This window comes from Leptidea sinapis, chromosome 1, assembly GCF_905404315.1.
Source record: "Leptidea sinapis chromosome 1, ilLepSina1.1, whole genome shotgun sequence".
NCBI classification, from domain to species: Eukaryota; Metazoa; Arthropoda; class Insecta; order Lepidoptera; family Pieridae; genus Leptidea; species Leptidea sinapis.
This window is the reverse complement of record NC_066265.1, coordinates 1,548,962-1,570,785: the sequence shown is the minus strand read 5'-3', so window position 1 is coordinate 1,570,785 and position 21,824 is coordinate 1,548,962. Positions and strand designations below refer to the sequence as shown.

Here is a 21,824-nt window from a genome sequence, read left to right as displayed (position 1 = left end):
TGTTATTAATAGTGACATTTGCAGTATATTGTACTTTTTTGATTAAAATTATTTACGAAATTTTGATTTTATTTACAACAACCTTTTTTCCATTTGCTTACATTATTTGTATTGTAAACTTTTTAGGAATTTATTTAAATTTAATAAATATTATTGAAGTAGGCGTTACTTTGCGGTAATCCATAATTATCCAAGTGTTTTCAGTTTTCTTAAGTGTTAATTCCGCCAATATTTGTGCTTAAACAGTCTCGTGCCAGAGTTTGGCGAGTGAACATCTCCTGAGGATGCCTCGTGTAGAGGCGTGTACACGTGTAGAATTATATGTGGACAAATATTGGGGGAATTAACACTAGAGAAAACTCAAAACACTTGGATATTTAAGGTTAATAACTCATTGTTAAAAGTGGTATTTTGCAACCATTCCCTAAATATCCCATAATCAGCTTAGTAATTTTGGACTGTGACTGTATGTGTGTTGTGTTTACAGAGATCCCGGAACTCCCTCGACAAGAAGGACACGCCCCCAGACCTGCCGGCGAGCAAACCCCCGCTCCTCAGCTCTCCTACCGCTGCTGGTAACTCCTTCTTATTGTTGACACTCGAACCACGTACGTGGGGCTAACTCCACAATCACACCACATGTAACAAACTCAAATAGCATCCTGTAAAAATAGATGTTGGCCGATTCTCAGGCCTACCAGTAGGTATAGCCGTTTCGAAGGAGTTTGGTAACAAACACCGCGACGAATAATGAATTACATAATATCTATGTAATTTAAAATTTTGGTTTACCAAGTCCCTGATGCGCTTCAGTTGTAACAACTTTCTTTCAAACCACTTAAAAGCAACATCTAAGAGTTTCAAATGCTTCCGTGTGAGATTGTACTTGACATACATCTCCAGTTTCAGTCTCTTCTTCATCTTCTCTCTTGTTACTGTTCAAATCCTCAATGATTACTTCATCATTTAATTTTTGGAATCCAGGGTCTTCACTATCGCAGTTCAGCCACTCCTTAATATTGTTACGTGTTAGGGTTCGAAGGATTTGGAGAGAAAGACCTGTTGACTCTTTTGAAGACTTTATTCACTAGCACTAGGTTCAAACACTAAGCACTAACGATGTCCTAGGTCGTAGCCAAGTCGTAGGTTTCACTGGTATCACTCTTGATCACTAGTTTTCACTTCGTAGTCGCCTTGCCTCCCTGCGGCTATTTATATGGGCCGAGACGAGTCCCAGACCATTCCAGAAAGTTTCTTTCTAGAACGTACCTGAGTCGCGCGAACTTGATCGGCCGGCTTGAATGATTCTAGAAAGTTCGTGCATGTACCCGGTTTTCGAGACTATACTTCTATATAGTTCCACAGTAGTTCCTTTAACGCCATCTAGTATTGAGTAGGGGGGAAACCCCCTACGACAACATGAAAATGTTGTCTTTGATCTTTGAGTGTATCTTTTACTGGTTAACGCTAGATGGCGCTAGTTACTTTGTGCTTTGTGTGTACTTAACAATATTCTCTCCTTCTTCTCTACATGTAACTAAAACACGAGGTTACTGACATGCGGGATGTTGATCCAACAATAATTGTCCCGGTAGTCGTTTCCGTAAACGTCTTATAGCAAAGAGCCTCGACCAGTGTCGCAAGAGGCTCTCGCTAAATTACTGGATTAAGGGACAGATACAGAAGGTAGCTATTTTAGGAACGGCACGTATCGTGAAGTAGTTCCTCAATCTGTCGCCCTAACCATCGGCGGAATTGTAATGAACCTACGCCGGTCGGACTCTATTTTTTTTATATCTATATACATAATGTTATTTTTATAAATATATTATAAATTTTATAATAATAATAAATAAATAAAACAATACCTACATAATAATATACACTTTATTCATAATAGTTACAGACAGAACCATTCACTACATAATACCGGATTGAACGCTCCAAAGATATATTAAATAAAATAACCTACCTGATAAATATTGCTATTAAACAATAAACAATTTCTGAAAAAAATAAGAAATACTCTAAACTGAAGGTTATTTATGTTACGATTAATATATTGGATGCACCACCTCACAAACTAATATGCTATGAATATTACAGCCATTGTAAGATACTTCGTGATTGAAAACAGTTGAAACTCAACGGAGTTTCTTGTATGTTCTTCTCACGAGCTCAACTTTTTCCACATATAAAGTTGTTTCAGTAATTTAAAAGAAATATATCTTTTTAAACTTTTATCATCATGGAACTTTAACATTGTAATTATTATGACGAGTACTCATGATACATATTTATCAAATTTTTTTGCCGATATTTCGATACAATTAATTGCATGAATCGTGGTCGCGATTGAACTGCGGAGGATGCGAGAAACTCTTGACACATTGACTTGTCAATATTTCAAAATTAATAAAATATATATATATATATATATATATCGTTAGTACCCTTCATAATAATTACAATGTTAAAAGAAATATTTATATAGTGACTATTCAAAAGCGTTTTGTTTAAGCATAATTGAATAAAGTTTACTTGATTTTGACTTTGACAAAGCCGCCATTTTAAATACATGCCGAACCGTAAGAAAGTTCTTGCAAATTGACGAACACAACATTCAAACACCAGCAAAAGTCTGAGAAAAATTGGTTGTTTTCTAGTCATGGATATTTTAATGTATTCAAGTATGTATGACGTATTAAATAGTTTATTCTCAGGCTTTATAAACAATTTAATATTTTAAAATTTTGTTTTCAGTTTTTTTTGTGTATAAATCCTAGAAGTAAAATCCACTTTAAAAACATAACAAATTGTTTAGATTTACAAGAGCGACATCTCAAGTCAATTTCTTGATATGTAAATATTGGGGTTGAGCAGGTTATCAACTATAAAGTAGATCCTGTAGATGAAGCCATAACCTAAGAGTTGAGCAAAGCATACAAGATTTTATCATGATAAGTCACTCGAACGGTTAGCTCGTTAGGGTTCGAGTCCCACATCGTTCATAAATTTTATTTGTGTATGTTAAAATGATAACCCACACTTCTGGGATTAATTATGCAAATTAAATTTGTAACCGAAATTTATGAAGGATGCGGGACTCGAACGGTTGGCTCAACTGGAAAGAGCGCACGGACGGAACCCGAGAGGTCGTCGGCTCGAGTCTCGCATCGTTCATAAATTTTGGTTACAAATTTAATTTGTATAACTTTATACCAAGTTTATTTGTAAGGCCGTCGTATATTTCTCTTCCAGGTCGTACAATAACAACGATGCTAGACGAACTAAAGAAACCGTCGCTATCACCGCCGCAAGCGTCCGTCCGCGGCGAGATGGACAAGTCGTTCGAGATAAAGACGGAGAAGGTGGAGTCTATCAGCAGATTCACGAGTGTGAGAGAGATGGAGGCAGAAGACAGAGAGCCGGACAAGAGTCGGGAGTCGCTGGAGAAGAAGTCGCTCGTGTACAAAGTTGAGAAGAGTGAAGACCCTTTGATCGCGCAGCTTAATAATAGGGTGAGTTGTTTTCAGGGGCGTGCATTGGTTTTCTTGTAAGGTAGGCACTAGGTGCTGTAGATCTAACTCGTTGCGCTTTTTTTAATTAAAACACCATAGTTTTTTTAAATTAAAATAAGGGACGAGACGAGCAGGACGTTCAGCTGATGGTAATTGATACGCCGTACAATGCAGAGCCGGTCAGGATTCTTGAAAAACACAAAAATTCTGAGCGGCACTACATATGCGCTCGTCACCTTGAGACATAAGATGTTAAGTCTTATTTGCCCAGTAAATTCACTAGCTACGGCGCCCTTCAGACCGAAACACAGTAATGTTTAAACATTACTGCTTCACGGCAGAAATAGACGCCATTGTGGTACCCATAATCTAGCCGGCTTCCTGTGCTAAGGAACCTCCCGGTAAAAAGAAGGTAGTCCCACAGTACTGAGTTTTGTGGTCTAAATATTGATGTTGTATATCGAATATGCAATGTGGAGACTGCCTATGATAGGTATTTTGTAAACAATTTGTTATGTTTTTAATACACAAATAAAATTTGAAAAACAAAATTTTATGAACGATGCGGGATTCCAACCCACCACCTCCGGCGTATTTTGTATCTAACGTAAGGTAAAATTTAATGAGTGGGTGATTAATAAAAGTTTGGTTATAGAATAACGTAACCAATTTAATCCATTGTAACACTTTTGTAAATTATCCTGTAATTTAAAAGTGAGGTCCTGATGATCTGTAACATGTAATTCAGACACAAATACCAGGTATTAAAAATGTAAGACTTATTATGTATCTCCTGTGTTAGCTTAAGATCTTTTGTGAGGAGAAATAAAAAAGAAAATTATATTATTATTATTATTATTTCAGATATCAAACTTAGAGATGTTGTTAGAAGCACAAAACTCAAGGTTCACGGCGGCCATCGAAGAGCTAAACATGCGACTCCGTGCCGAGACGGAGAGTCGAACCGCGCTACAGAGAGAGCTCGAAAAGCTGTCGCATTTTGTCACTCAGGTGTAAACAGCGTGCGGTACTAAATAGAGTTATTTTAATTATTGTGATAGGTGCAGGTTATAACTACGTTGCAACTGTTAGCCAATATACTTTGGACGTGCCTTTTATGAAAAGTTTTTTTTTATGAGACTTGCAGGATGGCCAGCTGATGTTAATTGATATTACCATTACAATGCACCGCCACTCAGGATTCTTGAAAAACTCAAAAATTCCGAGCGGCACTACAATTGCGTTCGTCACATTGAGGTATAAGATGTTAAGTCTCATTTGCCTAGTAATTTCACTAGCTACGGCGCCCTTCAGACTGAAACACAGTAATGCTTACACAATTACTGCTTCACGGTAGAAAAAGAAAAGAAGCCTCCCACTGGTAAATGACCTAAGTCGCCTCTTACGATAGTATTTTTTGTTAATAGCCCATGAAAATTGCGTTCAATAAGTCTTAGAGCCGGACCCCATTACAGCGCCGTAAAGCGTCGAAATATTATTTCAAGCATTTTGTATGGTGCATATCGCATTAGAGCGGTGCTACACTGCGTGTCGCAGCAGAGTTGCCTCCGAGAGAATATTTTGCTGCGCAGTGCAGCGACGCTTAGTGCAACACAACAAGAGGCGCATTGCTTCAGTATGCGTAATGCGTAATTGTTAAGCTTTTGTCATTCTGAAGTTAGTGTGAAACCGTGCAGAGTCATTAGGAAGTCTAGGAAACAAATTATGATACTATCGCTCATCTTGTAAGTTGCTCGCACGCAAAATGCTATAGAAATGTTGCAAGTCTCCGCTTAGTGCAGTTGTAATACGATGGGTACCGTCGAGCGAATGAAGCGACGCACCGCAGAGCACCGCTCGAATGTGGTCCAACCTTTAAATGAATCTTTTTTTTTGTTAATTTACTGAGTGCGTTGTATGTGAAGAAAGGTTGAAGAAAAATACCGTAATACATGACGAAATGTTGTAACGCAGTTTTAAACTGTATCTATCGATATAATTATTATCAGATTTCATCGCGGATATTGTGTTTTATACAGAAGTGTGTGTGTGTGAAGTCACAGGCAACGATCGCCCGATTACAACAATCTATTAAACTCAAGATGTCATTTATTCCTTTTGTCTTTTACAAGAATTTAAAAAACATATTTTTAGGTCGATATCATTTTTGTAATTAAAACATTGTTGTCCGTGACTAACAATGTGTCTCCTTATTGGATATTTTGGTTGTATGTGTTGCAACTATGAATAGGGAGCGCTGTACCGAAAGCATTTTGAGAAATAGTTGGTTTTGGGTAAAACATTTAGCGTACCTCGCGATTGATGTCATGTTAATAAATAAATATATTTATAATTAATGTACAAATAGTACAAATTATATTTACAATCATTCATATCGTACTTAAATATTATTAATTGTAATAACACCATTATAAACGCGGCGCTAGATGAATTTCGGTCAATGACCCCGAACGGAAGGCCACCGAGTAACAGTTACTATAAGGTCATTATTCGGTATTTTTTTGTCTAACACTAAGGTTAAGGTCTATATAGCATACTTAGACCTCACTTACGTAAAACTTAGCAGACTTCAAACATAGCGCAAACTTTGATTTGGTAATAATAGTCATTTACAGCTGAGATTAACAGCCCAATAGATAGGTCAGACGTGCGTTACATTATACACAGTACATTGTCGATTATTATTAATCAATTTATAAACAATAGAAAAAGAAACAAAATTATTACAGTATCCAACACTTATTTGATTAATAGTTTTATTGAAATAAGTGGAAATCAGAAACAGAACGGATTTTTAGATGCGTGACAGCTATGGGTGACAGTCTTCTTCGTCGGATTACTCTTGATAGAGCAGTCGTGGTCACGTCGAACGGGGAGTATTGGTTAGGGCTTTGATCTGGTCTATCCAGCGCATAGGGGAGCGTCCTCTTGACCTACTGCCGATGACCCTTCCCTGAACAACAAGTCTCTCATGACATGCAGTCCACGTCGCGTGACATGTCCGAAGTATCTGAGGATACGCGCTCTGACTATAGGTGAAAGCCTTTCTTTCACCTTGAGTTGTTCAAGTATCGAGACGTTTGTGCAGCGTTGTGTCCAAGATACTTAGTATTCGTCTCCAACACCACATTTCTAGTGCGTGACAGTAGGCACTGTATTATGTTGACCTCCTTTTTGTTCGGCTTATAGTCTGATTTTTTCTTAAGTCGTCGTTATGGTGGACTTGAGCTTAGCTCGCACTCAAAAGCTATGTTTATAAAAACGTATTTCGACTTAAATCTCTAGATTAGTCTGAGCGAAGTCTAAGTACGCTGTGTATATCTCGGCCTAGTTTTAGTTTTTTTATAATTACAACCGTATGTTTATTGTATAAAGTGCATTTTTGTAAAACGAAGTCTAGTCGACACAAAACGAATGTCGGTCAACGATTTATTTTAATTTTTTTTATGTTTTTCTACTGTCGGGAGTGCCGTTAGTTCAAATATAGAAGTTTTAAGTACACAATAAGATGTGCCATTGGTTTTTTTTAAATAACTGCCTATATTATTTATAGAGGCAGTTTTAGGGTATAATTTCATAGAAATTAAACTGTACTGCCCTATTGAATACTTTTCGTTATTGAATTTCATTATATTGAAAATTGTATTATTACTTTTAATAAATTATCTTGGACATAAAACGATTACTGCCGAAAATGCATTAATCGTATTCTTTAATAATTAAGAATATGTTATTTTTTTTTTCAATTAGACTAGATATGCCTTGCTGTCTATTTATAGGTACTCGTTAATATGTGATTTCTCTCAGTAAACCTGAGAATGAAACGCATTTTGTCTATTGAAGACTTTACCCCACGATATAATTATTAATATTAACAGAGTTCTATATAATTTTAATGTTAGTGTTTAATTTAATGATTACCTATTATAGTTCAAATGACGGCTTAAATAATTTATTTTTCGATGCTTTGCGCGTTATATTAAATAGATTATATATAAATTATAGTGCAAATACATAATATGTTGTATATTTTGTTGTTGCTTGTTGTACTTAAGATATTATTGATATTATAGCAATCACTAAATCACAGCACACAGCCATAGAATGAGTGAGCAGTATTGCCGCTGTTGCGCGCTCGCTCACACTTGCGGAATATTCAAGAAATACTTTTGGCTTTAAGGTTTGGCGGTTATTATAACAGTTTATAGGTAGATCATGTTATTCAATTACACTATTTTGCAATTTAAAATATTGTTTTTTGGGTGAGAATTCTGACGTAATAGTTATATAAGCTAACTTTAATTGATAAAATTTTGTTAATTATATGTTATAGCATGGTATAGTACATACTTAGAAAGAATTGCTATACCTTATTTGACTTTTTTCTTAAATACGTTGTATCGTTGTGACCTTGTTATCAATTATCTAAAAATTTTTTTTCTCCACGACAGAAATTTAAAATAAATGCGGCATTTTGAAGTATATATATATAATAATTAAATGCAATAAAATCGGGTATATAATTTAAAGCAAATTTATTGAATTATTCGTTATTTTGCATAAGTACAATTTGAAGCGTGTCAGTATGGAATTAGCGGGAAGTTTAAAGCAGGGCCTTTAGAGTCAATCGTTTTCATTTTTTTTTAAAGATTAATAACTTCTTTTTCTTTAAATTTTACAAGTAAGTCAAAACGTTTTTGAGTAAAATTTGTGTATCACTTCACATTCATTGTATAAAATATATTGTAGTGCTGAAACTGTAAATATAGATTTAAAAGAGTGGCAATGGGTTTCTTGCCTCTTCATCTCATTAAAGCTCAACTTTTCCGAAGAGGTGGAAATTCATAATTATACAAATGTTATGATTTTTATTGAGTGTAAATTCCCCAAAGTTTTGTCTTTAATCAATTCGACACGTGTTTAGACTCTATGCGAGGCATCTCGTGCCAGAATTTGGCGAGTCAACATCTCCTGAGGACGCCTGGTGTAGAAGCGAAACGCTTGTCGAATTAATTTAAGACAAAAGATGCGAAATTAACATTCGAAAATTCACAACATTTGGTTTAAAACAGTTAATTTAAAGCCTCAATGGCTTAGTTTGGGCTTACTAGTTAAATACTACCTCGCAAAACAAACAGTTTATTACATAGTAAATTTGGTCTTTGACTTAAAGACGGGTTTAACATTGCTTCGGGATGAAAGACACACTTGTGTCAAATTATTCAAACGATTTCATATATAAAATGGAGTGCCAAGATTTTTTTTTTGTTTCGATGGAACGAAAAGTTGGATAGAATATGATAATAAAAATATATTTTGGTATAGTAAGACGTCATATAATTTAAGGGCAGATGAAAGTGTAAATACAGTCACGTGAGATATTTCTGTATTTAAGTATCTGGTAAATGTACAGCGTAGCGGTATAATGGTGACACTAAATTGACACACGGGTAGACTATTTAACTGTAATCACAACAATATTTTCAATAAATAGTAGGTAGTTAAAAAAAATTTTTTAGAAAGCCGAACTAAAAAATGGAAAATTTATTTTGAAATTTAAAATTGAAAAAAAATTATATGTTTATTTTGAAACGTATATTACTTACACATAAATTTACAAATAACTTAAAATAAAACTTACTACTAAACCTATATGTTACAAAAATGGACCTAAATCAGCATGATTGCTGGTTTGTAAAACCAACGCTGGTCTTCCGTTGGGCCATTTGGCGAAGTCACGCTAAATATATTTATATTCCCAACGGAAATATAAAAATTATCATCAATATTCTGCCTTATAGACGATAGATGAAATTTATATAATTTAACAAAAATCTTATTTTGCAAATTGAAAAATAGAATAATAGTATCAAATTAATGTATTGTCATCGGTCCTCGATAATACTACGAAGTTTGAACGAAATCTGGACGTTAAAATTGGGTCAAAATCGCGTGAAGCTAATAAAAAGCATGTTAAAATAAAATAATAATTCACCTAAATAATTAAATTATTCATAATATCATTTCGGAACAACCTGTAAAACCGCGAGCTAGCGTAGATACTGAAAACATCTTCGTGCCGTCTTACGGCCTTTCCCAATATTCAGTCTATCTCTTACTTGAGACAAAAATCGTAGCTATCGTTGACTTTTCTGTCACAATAAACTTATCAACAGTAACTCACCGTATCCGTACACGCTGTCTGTCAATGGGAGGACGTATAGCTTACTAGCGATAGAAGTTTGTATCACGCGTCCCAATATAAGGCGATAAGAATGACTTATCGGGTATCAGCTTCAGATTTTTACAGCTAATTACTGACAGTAGAAGGTAGTAATTTATCTTTTTCTGTAGATAGTATATTGGGAACGCCCGTTATGTGACCACTTAAGGGAGTTAATTTTTGTTTCGTAAATATATTATGTGTTTGAAAAGTTGAATAGTTCAATTATTTAATTTAAATTTAGAATTATTTTTTTACGATTATGGTTAGATACCCGTGTGTTCAATTAATGTCGCTATTATAGCGGCAGCCTGTATAGCGGTACGCTTAGTTCGTTTTGTGATGCGTTCGAGTCAGATTACACTGTCATTGTTAAACGCAGACGACGCGGCTTATCATTATTAGTTGGGTCCACCCTTTTATTCCGGTTTTCAAATTTAAATTATCATAATGGGAGGTTAGTACAGGTGACTGTTGAGATGATAAGAGCTTATGAGTAAAATGTCACAACTATTAAATGATTTCAAAACGATGCGGGATTCGTCCGAGCCTTACACCGACTGAGCCAACCGTTCAAGTAACGTATTGTTCGTAAATCTTGGTATGTCTTGTTCAACTCTCAGGTTGTGGCTCCATCTACATTCTACAGGATCTACTTTACAGTTGATAACCTGCTCAATACCAATAATTGCATATTAGGATTTTGACTTGAGATGTCGCTCTTTCGAATCTAAACAATTCGCTAAGAGTTTATGCAATTTGGTAAAATCGTTCGGACGGAACCCAAGAGGCGCGGGTTTGAGTCCCGTATCGTTCATAAATCTTGGTTACACAAATTATTAAGTGCTATTGTAAGGAATTAATTGTGAATGTAATGTGGGAGAATGCCGTTTTTGTAGTGTTTTTTTTTTATGTTTGAGTGTTATGATTAATTATTTGATGGTCAGAGTAAACAAGTGGCCGATTTTGGTGATCAGCTCGTAACGAAATCAAAGAAACAATACTGCGGTCTTTGCCGTTATGCCAGTTGATGATTGATATAAAAGTGGTTTTATGTAGATTTACTAGCTTCTCGATATAAAAGTAAAAATATAACGACGTGAACGCTTCAAACACACGCTATTTTTGCATATTTGGTTGTAATGTAATATCGACGAAATGGAATTGCGACTGTCATTGTAAACAAGTAGGTCGAAATTCGCCAATCATTTTATTAGACACTGACAGTCCACCACTTGTCAAACAATCTCTTTCGTGAAAATATAAACATGTTTTTATGATTTTAAAAGAATTATAAGTAAAGTGAATGAATAATGAATCAATTTTGTCGATGGTGCATAGTCGTCAACAAACAGCGGAGACATGATGTTGAAAATTGACTTTGTTGTCATAATTGTAAGTCAAATTCGGTCTGACCAACGGCGTTGCTTTTGAAATATTTGAATGGACCCAGAATTTTAGATCTAAAGTTAATTTCTTTCTCAATAAATAAATATATCGGATGGATAGTTCTAATAAAAAAGTTTACTTAGTTTGAGAATGGCATGTGAGTTTACTAAGCGCTTTCTAAAGAAAATCACATTTGTATGTTTATAATATTATGAAATAGACAATAGAGTACAATAATTGAGAAAATAGAACGCCGAAATAATGTATTATCACATAAAAAATAATATCTAAACCTAAACCAAAAGATAATTATCTCAAGTTATCAATGTAATATTTGTGTTATATTTCCGATTGGTGGCAAATAGGGCAAAGATTTATCTTCTATTAGAAGCTTTTTTTGTTTTCGGAACAAATACTTCATAGCTCTCTAAGTGGGGATTGTTTTATTAATAATATGATTTTCAGTCCATTAAACCAAACATATATATTATATTATATATAACTAAAGAAAATTATGTACTTATTTTCAGTTTTAACTTGCAACGTTCATGAGCTAATTAACATAGAGGGATATGTTATGATTTCTACAGTATATTATTATGTAATTCAATAGTTTATTATATTACCTAATCTTTTAAATCGTTGATTACGTGTTCCTAAATAAAAACCGATTCAGAATGCTGTTTGTCAGGTAATTAGATATTAATGTAGCCCTTACTGTTAATTAGATAATGACTGTGTCAAGTATGTAAGTATAACACTTATGTTATTCTAAATCACCTATAATTGTTAAAGTAATTGTAAATAATTATAAATATTAGCTAATGAATTGTAAATAGGCTTCGTGTAAAGGTACACTAATGTGCCGATGTGATAGTGAAGTATGTGTTAGTACCTGCTCTGTACGTTGGTGCTATCACTGTACTCGAACGCGCCATGCATTCCAGACCTTCAGTTTATTATTATATAATTAAATTCAATTGGATAAATAAATTACATTTATAATTGGCATAGCATTTTACTTTTAATTGATCCGTTTCAGAATTTGCACAATTTACTAGACCCAAACTAGGCATAGCCTGTACAATGGGTGCAAGACAACGATATATTTAATACGATGTATTCCAGTCTATTAATATACAAAAATATGGCGGCTGAAGGCCGGTCACATTGTTAGGATCATCGTGGTTGTCCTTTGTTGTGGGCGTTGATGAAGACATCATGTAACACAGTAATAGAAACATATGGTATCATTATTGGGAGTATCGGTTACCATTCATGTATTATAAAAAAACTTTAAAAAGTATTTTTTTTATGAAAATAGAAGACAAACGAGCGTACGGGTCACCTGATTAAGTGATCATCCAAACTACTGCAGCGCCAGATGGATTTTAGAAGTGCAAATAAATAAAGTTGTGAAAATAAGTCATACTCGATAGGAAGAATAGTCGCGCACAAAAAGTAGTTTCTGTCAATTTGGATCAATGGAATTAATGATAAATAATCTCAGAGTCTTAACAGCTAGTTGAGTATCTTTTCATTAAATAAAAAAGCAGGCATATAACCTAAGTTTTATTTAACATAAAAATAAAAAGTAAAAGTTTACTATCGTGTATGGCCCCTAAAATGACAGCTTGTATTCGTCGGGGCGTGCTATCGATGCTATTCTTAATTATTATTTGTGGAATACGCTCCCACTGCACAGCATATATTCCTTATTTCCCAGAGCTAGCTGCACCGATCTTACTCTTCGTTATAGAACATTCCAAATGTGGTCTGTGGGATTGAGGTCGGGACTTCGAACTGTCCAATCCAAACAACGAATCCGTACCTTTTGAATATACGCTTGCACATTGCCAGAACGGTGAGCGCGAGCGTTATCGTCCGTAAAAAAAAATCTACAAGAACCATTAATGCGGGGTGTACGTAAGGAATAAGGACTTCTGATATGTACCGGTGTGCATTCAAAGTGCCGTTTTCTATGAAGACTAACACCGTACGGTCCAATACACTATACAATAATCATAAACATAAGTGAACCTCCAAAGCAAACCTCTAGCCTAACCTAGCAATCTTATGCGAAACGTTCCCCTTGCCTTTACAGTACTCGCCGACGTCGGTCCTCACCACATAGTGATATTCTGGCTTCATCTGAGAATAATAAATACCACTACCCCAGTTTCCTTGAGTTCACGTCGCACAATTTCGAGCGAAGCTAAATCTAGTAACTCTGTGTTCGCGGAGTAATTTAGGGCCACGGGGCTGGCCGGCGACTGCATATGCTGGCAGCGAGAGGCTTCCACCTGACAGTCCATAATCTGGATTGCACACCTCTCACTTTCTGAGTCTGTTAGGTCTACATAAGATTTGCGATTTCTCAGTGTCTGGTTAACCAGGAAGCGGTCATCTCATCTCGAGCAGAAGCTCACACAGAAGTGCATGGTTTTCTTCCAGAGCCAGGCCTTCTACTGTTGATGCCTAGTTCTCTGGACAGTCGAACGACTCACATTATATTGACTACACCCTTACCCAAGTAGGGCTATAATATTGCACGCTGTTATCGTTCTAAACCATTTTACAGACCGCTAAATAATGTTATCACTTAAAAATATCAACGAAATAGTATAATCCGACATTAATTATCTAAAAATGATTTAGAGTTAACACGAGCTATCAACGCAACTTTAAGTTTAACTTCGTTAGTTTAAGTTCTTAATCTAAGTCAGAAACTAGGCAACGGATAAAAAAATTGACATTAATAATACATCAATATCCTTCTGGAGTAAAGATTTTGAAGTTAGATGTCAAAAGTAACTTTCAATAGGTAGTAGCTAAGAAAAACACGATCAATGAAACAAAAATCAGTTTGTATTACAATTTATAATATGTACAATAATATATAAAAGAAGGAATTATTCAAACACATCAATCAAATGAACAAAATGATTGTTTAATTAACATTCACAGCGACAGCTCTACTAAGCTTGATCAAGTAGTGAGATTTTATATCGGCACATTTGGTCGACGGCTTCATGCTTTGCACAGGATGCCGGCTAGATTATTATAGCAGTAATGTGTTTCGGTCTGAAGGGCGCCGTAGCTAGTGAAATTACTCGCTAAATGATACTTAACATCTTATGTCTCAAAGTGACGAGCGCAATTGTAGTGCCGCTTAGAATTTTTGGGGTTTTTCAAGAATCCTGAGCGACACTGCATTGTAATGGGCAGGGCGTATCAATTCCCATCAGCCGAACGTCCTACTCGTCTCGACCCTTATTTTCATAAAAAAAAATAATTTAATTATAATTTTAGTTTTAAACTTATATTTTTCGCTCAAAATTTAGTTTCACTATTTCTCGCCCATCTCTCTCTATCTAGCCATAGCTGACCATTTAATTTGGAAGACTCGAGAACGCCCAAATGATTAATTCAATGAAAGTAATTCAATAAGGAATATCCAATCTACCACAGCTCTAAACTACACTAGTACACATAATGCTTAATATTTTAATTAATCTATTATTGTCACTTTCCTTAAAAGAAAATTATTTAACCTATTAGTTAACCTTTCCAGAATACAATGATTTATTAATTAAAATGGCCAGGATAAGATATTGTTGAGATAATTTGTTGTTTCAAAGTGATAACCCTCACTTCTGGGATTATATTATTACACAAACAAAATTTTATGAACGATGCGGGACTGGAACCCGCGAACCCCTTTTTTTGAAATTTTAATAGCGATAACGCTATTACAATCTAAATCATTAAAATAATAACATAAGTTTAGCATAGTTAAACTTTGGCATAATCGTGTTTTACAATGTGGTACTGTGTGATTGAAAATAAAAAAAATATAAATGTTTATATACATAAGATGATGAAATGAATAAATTTGAACACATTTATATTACGTTATTGGTACCTTAAATAACTATTACTTTACTTTTAAATTCCTATATATAATTGTTACAGTCTCCGCCTCTATATTACTGGCACTAAAATATATTTGGTTCATAGTATTAGTCATTTGTAACATGTATTATTTTATGATGATATGAGGTTAAAAGTAATTTGCAATAACTTCTTAATTAAAATGTATCAAGCCGATCGGAGATGACTTGATCATCGATGATTCGAGCCGCTCTTTATTGTATGCGGTAAAATGGAAGAAGCTGGTACTGGGACGCGCCCGCCCAAAGATGACAAATGACAGAAATCGCTAAATGTACTAAAATATAACCCGTATCGCGATGTGGCTTCTACTAACTACTAGACTCACAATCACGCTCAAAAATTGTCTGAAAACTCTGCCTACGCGTCTATTAGGCAGAGTTTTCGTTCAGTTGTGTTACGACCGCGCTTTGAATACGACACCACGCAATGACAAATTTTCCTTATAACAGAATATCCAGACTTAAAAAGGATTGAGTGTCGTATTTCAGTTAAATGCAATGTGTACCTAAGTAACTAACTTGAAATAAAATCATTCTCTGTATGCCATATGGTATGCAATTGGGTATTATAGAGAGGAGTACATGGGTTGAAATTTATACCAATAGACTTGGCATCAGATAACTACAAAGTACTTTTAACCTTACTTGACTTTAAACAACTTTACCATAAAAATTACTTTAAATTAAAAATATTCCTTAAACAAAGTATGTTATAATTACTTATTATATGTACATTTAAAAAATTACGCAATTCTACGCCAGCGCAAAATACAGAGGAAATTTAAGCATATTTCAATGTTGTTATCGCTATTATGATGAAACCAATCTAACATTTTCCACGTAAAAGCGTGATCTTAATTTCAGATATTTTTAAGGTTACCCTCAATTTTATTTGAGCGCTTGTTATATAATACTTAACATAAAACAATACATTTTTTCACTATAATTCTAGTCTTGTAAAATCACAATATTTATATCAAAAGTTAACACACCTTTTGAGGTTAAAAACGCGTTTGATAATAAATGTTTGTTCAAAAGTACTGCCTCTATAAGCGCGCGCAACAAAGCATGTCTCACATAACTACTAATTCATTCATATATGTTTTATTAATAATTGCATTAGCCTGAGGACAACTTATATTACAAATACCATTTACATTAAACTGGTTCTAACCAGTAACCTTATTATATCTACTATTTTATAAGAGCTTAAACACATGGTCGGATTTGGTACGGCCGGACCAAAAACGGTCCGGTGGGCGCCTCACGCCAGTTGGTCCAGCGTCGTACTCGGTACGGCCCGGACGGTAATTATAATAATTTTGTGCGATGACAAAGCGACATAACAACGAAAACGGTCCGCTACTAGACCGCGTCCGATGGTTCGGCCGTACCAAATCTGATCATGTGTTTAGGCTATAAGACACAACATGATAAGCTCGGAAGTCGAGTTTGACAATATAAATGGTTAGGCTGGGTTTAATAATATCAGCTGTTATAGTTAAGGTTTTAAGTGAAAAACTTTAACTGTAACGCTGACTTTAACATAGACTGCGGAATGTATTGCACCATCGTATTCCTTGGCATAGTTAAAGATAAAAAGTGAAATATCAATTCAACATCGAATATCTATTAGAAACTTTTGACAGTTCGCTATTTAGGCATTTAACATTAACAATAGCTTTAAACGGCGAAATTTGAAGGTTACGGTTAACAGTTAAAGTTATGACGTCAAATGGTGCAACTCATTTTTAACCGGTACTTTGACATGTTTGTTATTGCTAAAGTTAATTGGTACAACCCAGCCTTATAGTTATTTCATCGACTTCTAACCACGCCACCAAAGTACCCTAATGTATATTTTTGTATCTTTCTACAAATCACTGTTTAAAATAAAACGGTTTCCTTCCGAGTGTTTGCCGGTGTACTTGTATCGACACTTTCCGTACGTTCCTGGAACAAGTGTGTTTTACGAATATTATGTTTTTGTTATAAGAAAAAGATGGTAAATAATAGCTTTATTTCATTGGCACACCACGGCGGCGCAACCACCATGGCGACGCAACCAGTCGCCGCTACCAACAAAACATATACAGGTCTATAGGGAGTTAATCACCTGTTGTCCGTTTGGTTTTGCAACCAATTTGGCGGCTGGACTAGCTCGGACGCGTGCACAGGATGTTACTACGCCACTACTAATTACTATAGTGCTGAATGGCGTCTCACTAACTCGAACGCCAGTGACCCTTTCACCTCATTGTATGCAAAACGTGTGCACTGTTGTGTTTTTTTTTGTAATTATTTATTTTAATATTTTAATTGTTTGTTAATTGCATACGATGGAGAATTTCAACACAGAAAGGTTTATTATTGAAATTTAAAGAAGACCGTCAATTTGGGATAATTCCTCATAAGATTATAGAGTTTTAAAAATAAATGTTGGGAGTTGGAGTTTTGTTTGGAGAACAGAAGCAAAGATGGAGCTCTTTTCCTATGTACATACAGCAGTAGCCTCTTCATGGTCCATTTTGATACCGTCTCAGTGTGGTGTGGCGAGTCTGGTGTCAAGTATGGTAGTTTACGGAAATCACAGTGGCACGAATGGTTGCGCCGCCATGATGTCCCGGTGAAATATAGGCCAGGGGCCATTGCAATGCAGCGCTACTCCTCCGCACCCAACTCCAGCGCCTTCACAATTATAAACCCAGTAATTTAATTAGCTACGGAGCCCATCATACCGAAACACAATAGCAGTGGGGGGCTCCTTTGCACAGGATGCCAACTAGATTATGGGTACCACAACGTCGTCTATTTCTGGCGTGAAGCAGTAATGTGTCAGCATTATTGTGTTTCGGTCTGAAGGGCGCTGTAGCTAGTGAAATTACTGGGCAAATAATAATAATAATATTGACACATTTTCACACAAATTGTCTTGCCCCAAACTAGGCATAGCCTGTACTATGGGTACAAGACAACGATATATTTAATTCAATATACTTACTTAAATAAATACATATAAACATCCATGATTCGGAAACAAACATTCAATTCATATTTATCAAATAAATAATTGCACCTACCGGGATTCGAGCCCGGGACCACTAGCTTAGTTGCCAGGGTGACTAACCATTCGGCTATATGGGTCGAGTGTATTCGGTCATATTCAAATGAGACTTAACATCTTATGTCTCAAGGTGACGAGCGAAATTGTAGTGCCGCTCAGAAAAGCCATGTTCTAAGCGGTACATAAAATGTGTATTCACCTTTATGCTTCCCCAAAGTGCTGAGGTCCAACGGCAAGGGTCGTGCGGTGAAAGCCGGTGGTGGTGAAATGGTATCGGTCACGTCCTGATTGCTGCTAGGTCGCCGTACCCGCGTGAACTCCCCCCTACTCGACGCCTCTAGCCGCTCCGGGGGGGACACGCGCCTCGAGTCCAGGAAATGAAGATTGCTTAGCTTGTACAACACGTAGTATCTAATGAATAAAAAAAGATAAATTAATAATAAGTATATCGTTTGCTTATAATTGTAAATTGAAATGAAATAGTTAATAATAAATTCTCATGACATGACTTCATTACAATATTTTATCAATTAAATATAGACGCAGACTATTATTAGTACGTCGTTAATTACTCATTAATATTATAATTGTACGAACAAATTCGTACACATTAGTAGTTCTGAAATCGACGCGCCGCGAAACATATATTGTATTCTAACATTCAGTATTTGCAATACAGCACTCCGCGCGATCTATCGTACAGTAATTCGCCGCGTATCAATCAAGCATTATATCAAACTGTAAATCTGCTTCTTAGTTCATTATACACATTTTATTCTATCAGCTTATCATTTAATTATCATATAAAACCGTATACCTTTATGGTCCTTCGAGTCGGATTGCAATACAGCACTCCGCGCGATCTATCGTATATTGATTCGCCGCGTATCAATAAAGAATTATATCAAAACTGTAAATCTGCTTCTTAGTTCATTATACACATTTTATTCTATCAGTTTATCATTTAATTATCATATAAAACCGTATATCTTTATGGTCCTTCGAGCCGAATTGCAATACAGCACTCCGCGCGATCTATCGTATATTGATTCGCCGCGTATCAATCAAGAATTATATCAAAACTGTAAATCTGCTTCTTAGTTCATTATACACATTTTATTCTATCAGTTTATCATTTAATTATCATATAAAACCGTATACTATTATGGTCCTTCGAGTCGGATTGCAATACAGCACTCCGCGCGATCTATCGTATATTGATTCGCCGCGTATCAATCAAGAATTATATCAAAACTGTAAATCTGCTTCTTAGTTCATTATACACATTTTATTCTATCAGTTTATCATTTAATTATCATATAAAACCGTATACTATTATGGTCCTTCGAGTCGGATTGCAATACAGCACTCCGCGCGATCTGTCGTATATTGATTCGCCGCGTATCAATCAAGAATTATATCAAAACTGTAAATCTGCTTCTTAGTTCATTATACACATTTTATTCTATCAGTTTATCATTTAATTATCATATAAAACCGTATATCTTTATGGTCCTTCGAGCCGAATTGCAATACAGCACTCCGCGCGATCTATCGTATATTGATTCGCCGCGTATCAATCAAGAATTATATCAAAACTGTAAATCTGCTTCTTAGTTCATTATACACATTTTATTCTATCAGTTTATCATTTAATTATCATATAAAACCGTATACTATTATGGTCCTTCGAGTCGGATTGCAATACAGCACTCCGCGCGATCTATCGTATATTGATTCGCCGCGTATCAATCAAGAATTATATCAAAACTGTAAATCTGCTTCTTAGTTCATTATACACATTTTATTCTATCAGTTTATCATTTAATTATCATATAAAACCGTATACTATTATGGTCCTTCGAGTCGGATTGCAATACAGCACTCCGCGCGATCTGTCGTATATTGATTCGCCGCGTATCAATCAAGAATTATATCAAAACTGTAAATCTGCTTCTTAGTTCATTATACACATTTTATTCTATCAGTTTATCATTTAATTATCATATAAAACCGTATATCTTTATGGTCCTTCGAGCCGAATTGCAATACAGCACTCCGCGCGATCTATCGTACAGTGATTCACCGCGTATCAATCAAGCATTATATCAAACTGTAAAAGTGCTTCTTAGTTCATTATAAATATTTTCCTATCAGTTTAGCATACAAAACTATACATAATAAAAGAGCATTAGTGAATATCCAAATACGATTGGAAAGCTTATGATAATTAAATTTATTGCAGACCAAAACGCAATTCACTAATTTAACTCGAATTTGTTAAATGTTTTGTTCATACCAAAAATTATCATAAAATAAATATTTTATCGAACACAGGGATCATATAATTTGATAATGCTAAAACATTAGATCATTTGCACGTCTAAATAGACTATGACAACTGTGAAAAAAATATGTCCAAAAAATACACTTTAGAACTAACCTCTATTTTGAGCAATGAACGCACACTAACACCAAGTGTCATACGTCATATGTGTGGCTTGTCACGCACCCTTAACTAATATTCCTGGTCGTTTTTATCAGTTGTCTAGCAGCAAGGGACTCTATCTAGACGTATTAATTACCTAAGGCTAAAATCTAAATGTTTTGAATTGTTCTCTAGTGCCAAATCTGCACTAAATTTTCTTAAGGCTAAAATAAAAAACCATTATAAAAATGTAATTATTATATAAAAAACAATTATTCGGGTTCGGTTAAGTTTCTCTCTAGTATCTATGTATACATAATTTTGTTATTTCCTTTTAATTTTATGTTAAAATTCAAATAAAATATTATTACTTTTAAGTAACAATAAAAGGGCATATAAAATATTATGTTTTTTAATATTATTACATTCAATTTTTTTATTATGTGTTCTCTGATAAAAACCCGATAAACAAAAAACATATTTCATTGGTCATACGATATACTATGCATAATATGTTTGACAGAAATGAATAACTTTTAAAATACAATATTAATAGCGATCTTAAAACTAGCTTTAAGTAATGTAATATTAGGACAAATAGACGTGGATAATTCTAGTAATGGCATATTAAGTTTTTTTTTTAAATAATTTGAACTAATTAAGGAATTTAAATACGCTAGATTTCCATTTGATAATTATGACAATTTTCATAAAATACGAAACATAAGGTTTTTCGCAATTGTGCTAAGAAATTAAGAAATATACAAATGTCTTATTTCTACTTTAAGATATTTATGCACAACATTGACAGTAAATGAATGCAGCTATAAAAGTCACCTATAAATTATCAATTCCCAATTTAGTAATGGCTTACAAGCAATAAATTTAAGAATGGCCAAATAATTTAAAGGAAACCGCCTTTTGAATACTGAATGGTCCCCCGCTGGGTCGTTGTGTGTCATTATCAAATGTCTGTCAATGATATCAATAATGGCTCGATTTCATTTTTTGCTTCGCTTGTGTCTCACCTTTAAGGCGCCATTCTTAGACAGAATCGGTTGTACACACTTACAACACAATATTCAGTCACGTGGACCTTATCACCATAAATAAATCCAAAATCAAAAATAATTCCATTCGAGGGCTTTACTTGCGGCATTCCTCCACAGAGCGGTTTTTAAGGAATTTTTTTCACGCACAACCAAGCTGTGGAATAAGTTTT

General features: G+C 34.7%; 2 protein-coding genes across 3 annotated transcripts in view; one reads left to right on the top strand and one right to left on the bottom strand.

The window, feature by feature from the left end:
* Positions 1 to 12,163, top strand: part of LOC126979781 (transcription initiation factor TFIID subunit 3) — a 40,188-nt gene extending 28,025 nt beyond the window's left edge. The window contains exons 9-11 of the mRNA XM_050829318.1: positions 488 to 575; positions 3,262 to 3,521; positions 4,386 to 12,163. Of these exons, the coding sequence (XP_050685275.1) occupies positions 488 to 575; positions 3,262 to 3,521; positions 4,386 to 4,538 (501 nt within the window). The 3' untranslated portion in view covers positions 4,539 to 12,163. The remainder of the gene's footprint in view (positions 1 to 487; positions 576 to 3,261; positions 3,522 to 4,385) is intronic.
* Positions 12,164 to 14,015: 1,852 nt separating this feature from the next.
* Positions 14,016 to 21,824, bottom strand: part of LOC126979996 (leucine-rich melanocyte differentiation-associated protein-like) — a 64,121-nt gene continuing 56,312 nt past the window's right edge. For both annotated transcript variants that reach the window (XM_050829610.1, XM_050829617.1), the window contains exons 5-6: positions 18,374 to 18,585; positions 14,016 to 17,063 (exon numbers count right to left, since the gene is read on the bottom strand). In XM_050829610.1, the coding sequence (XP_050685567.1) occupies positions 16,984 to 17,063; positions 18,374 to 18,585 (292 nt within the window). In that variant the 3' untranslated portion in view covers positions 14,016 to 16,983. The remainder of the gene's footprint in view (positions 17,064 to 18,373; positions 18,586 to 21,824) is intronic.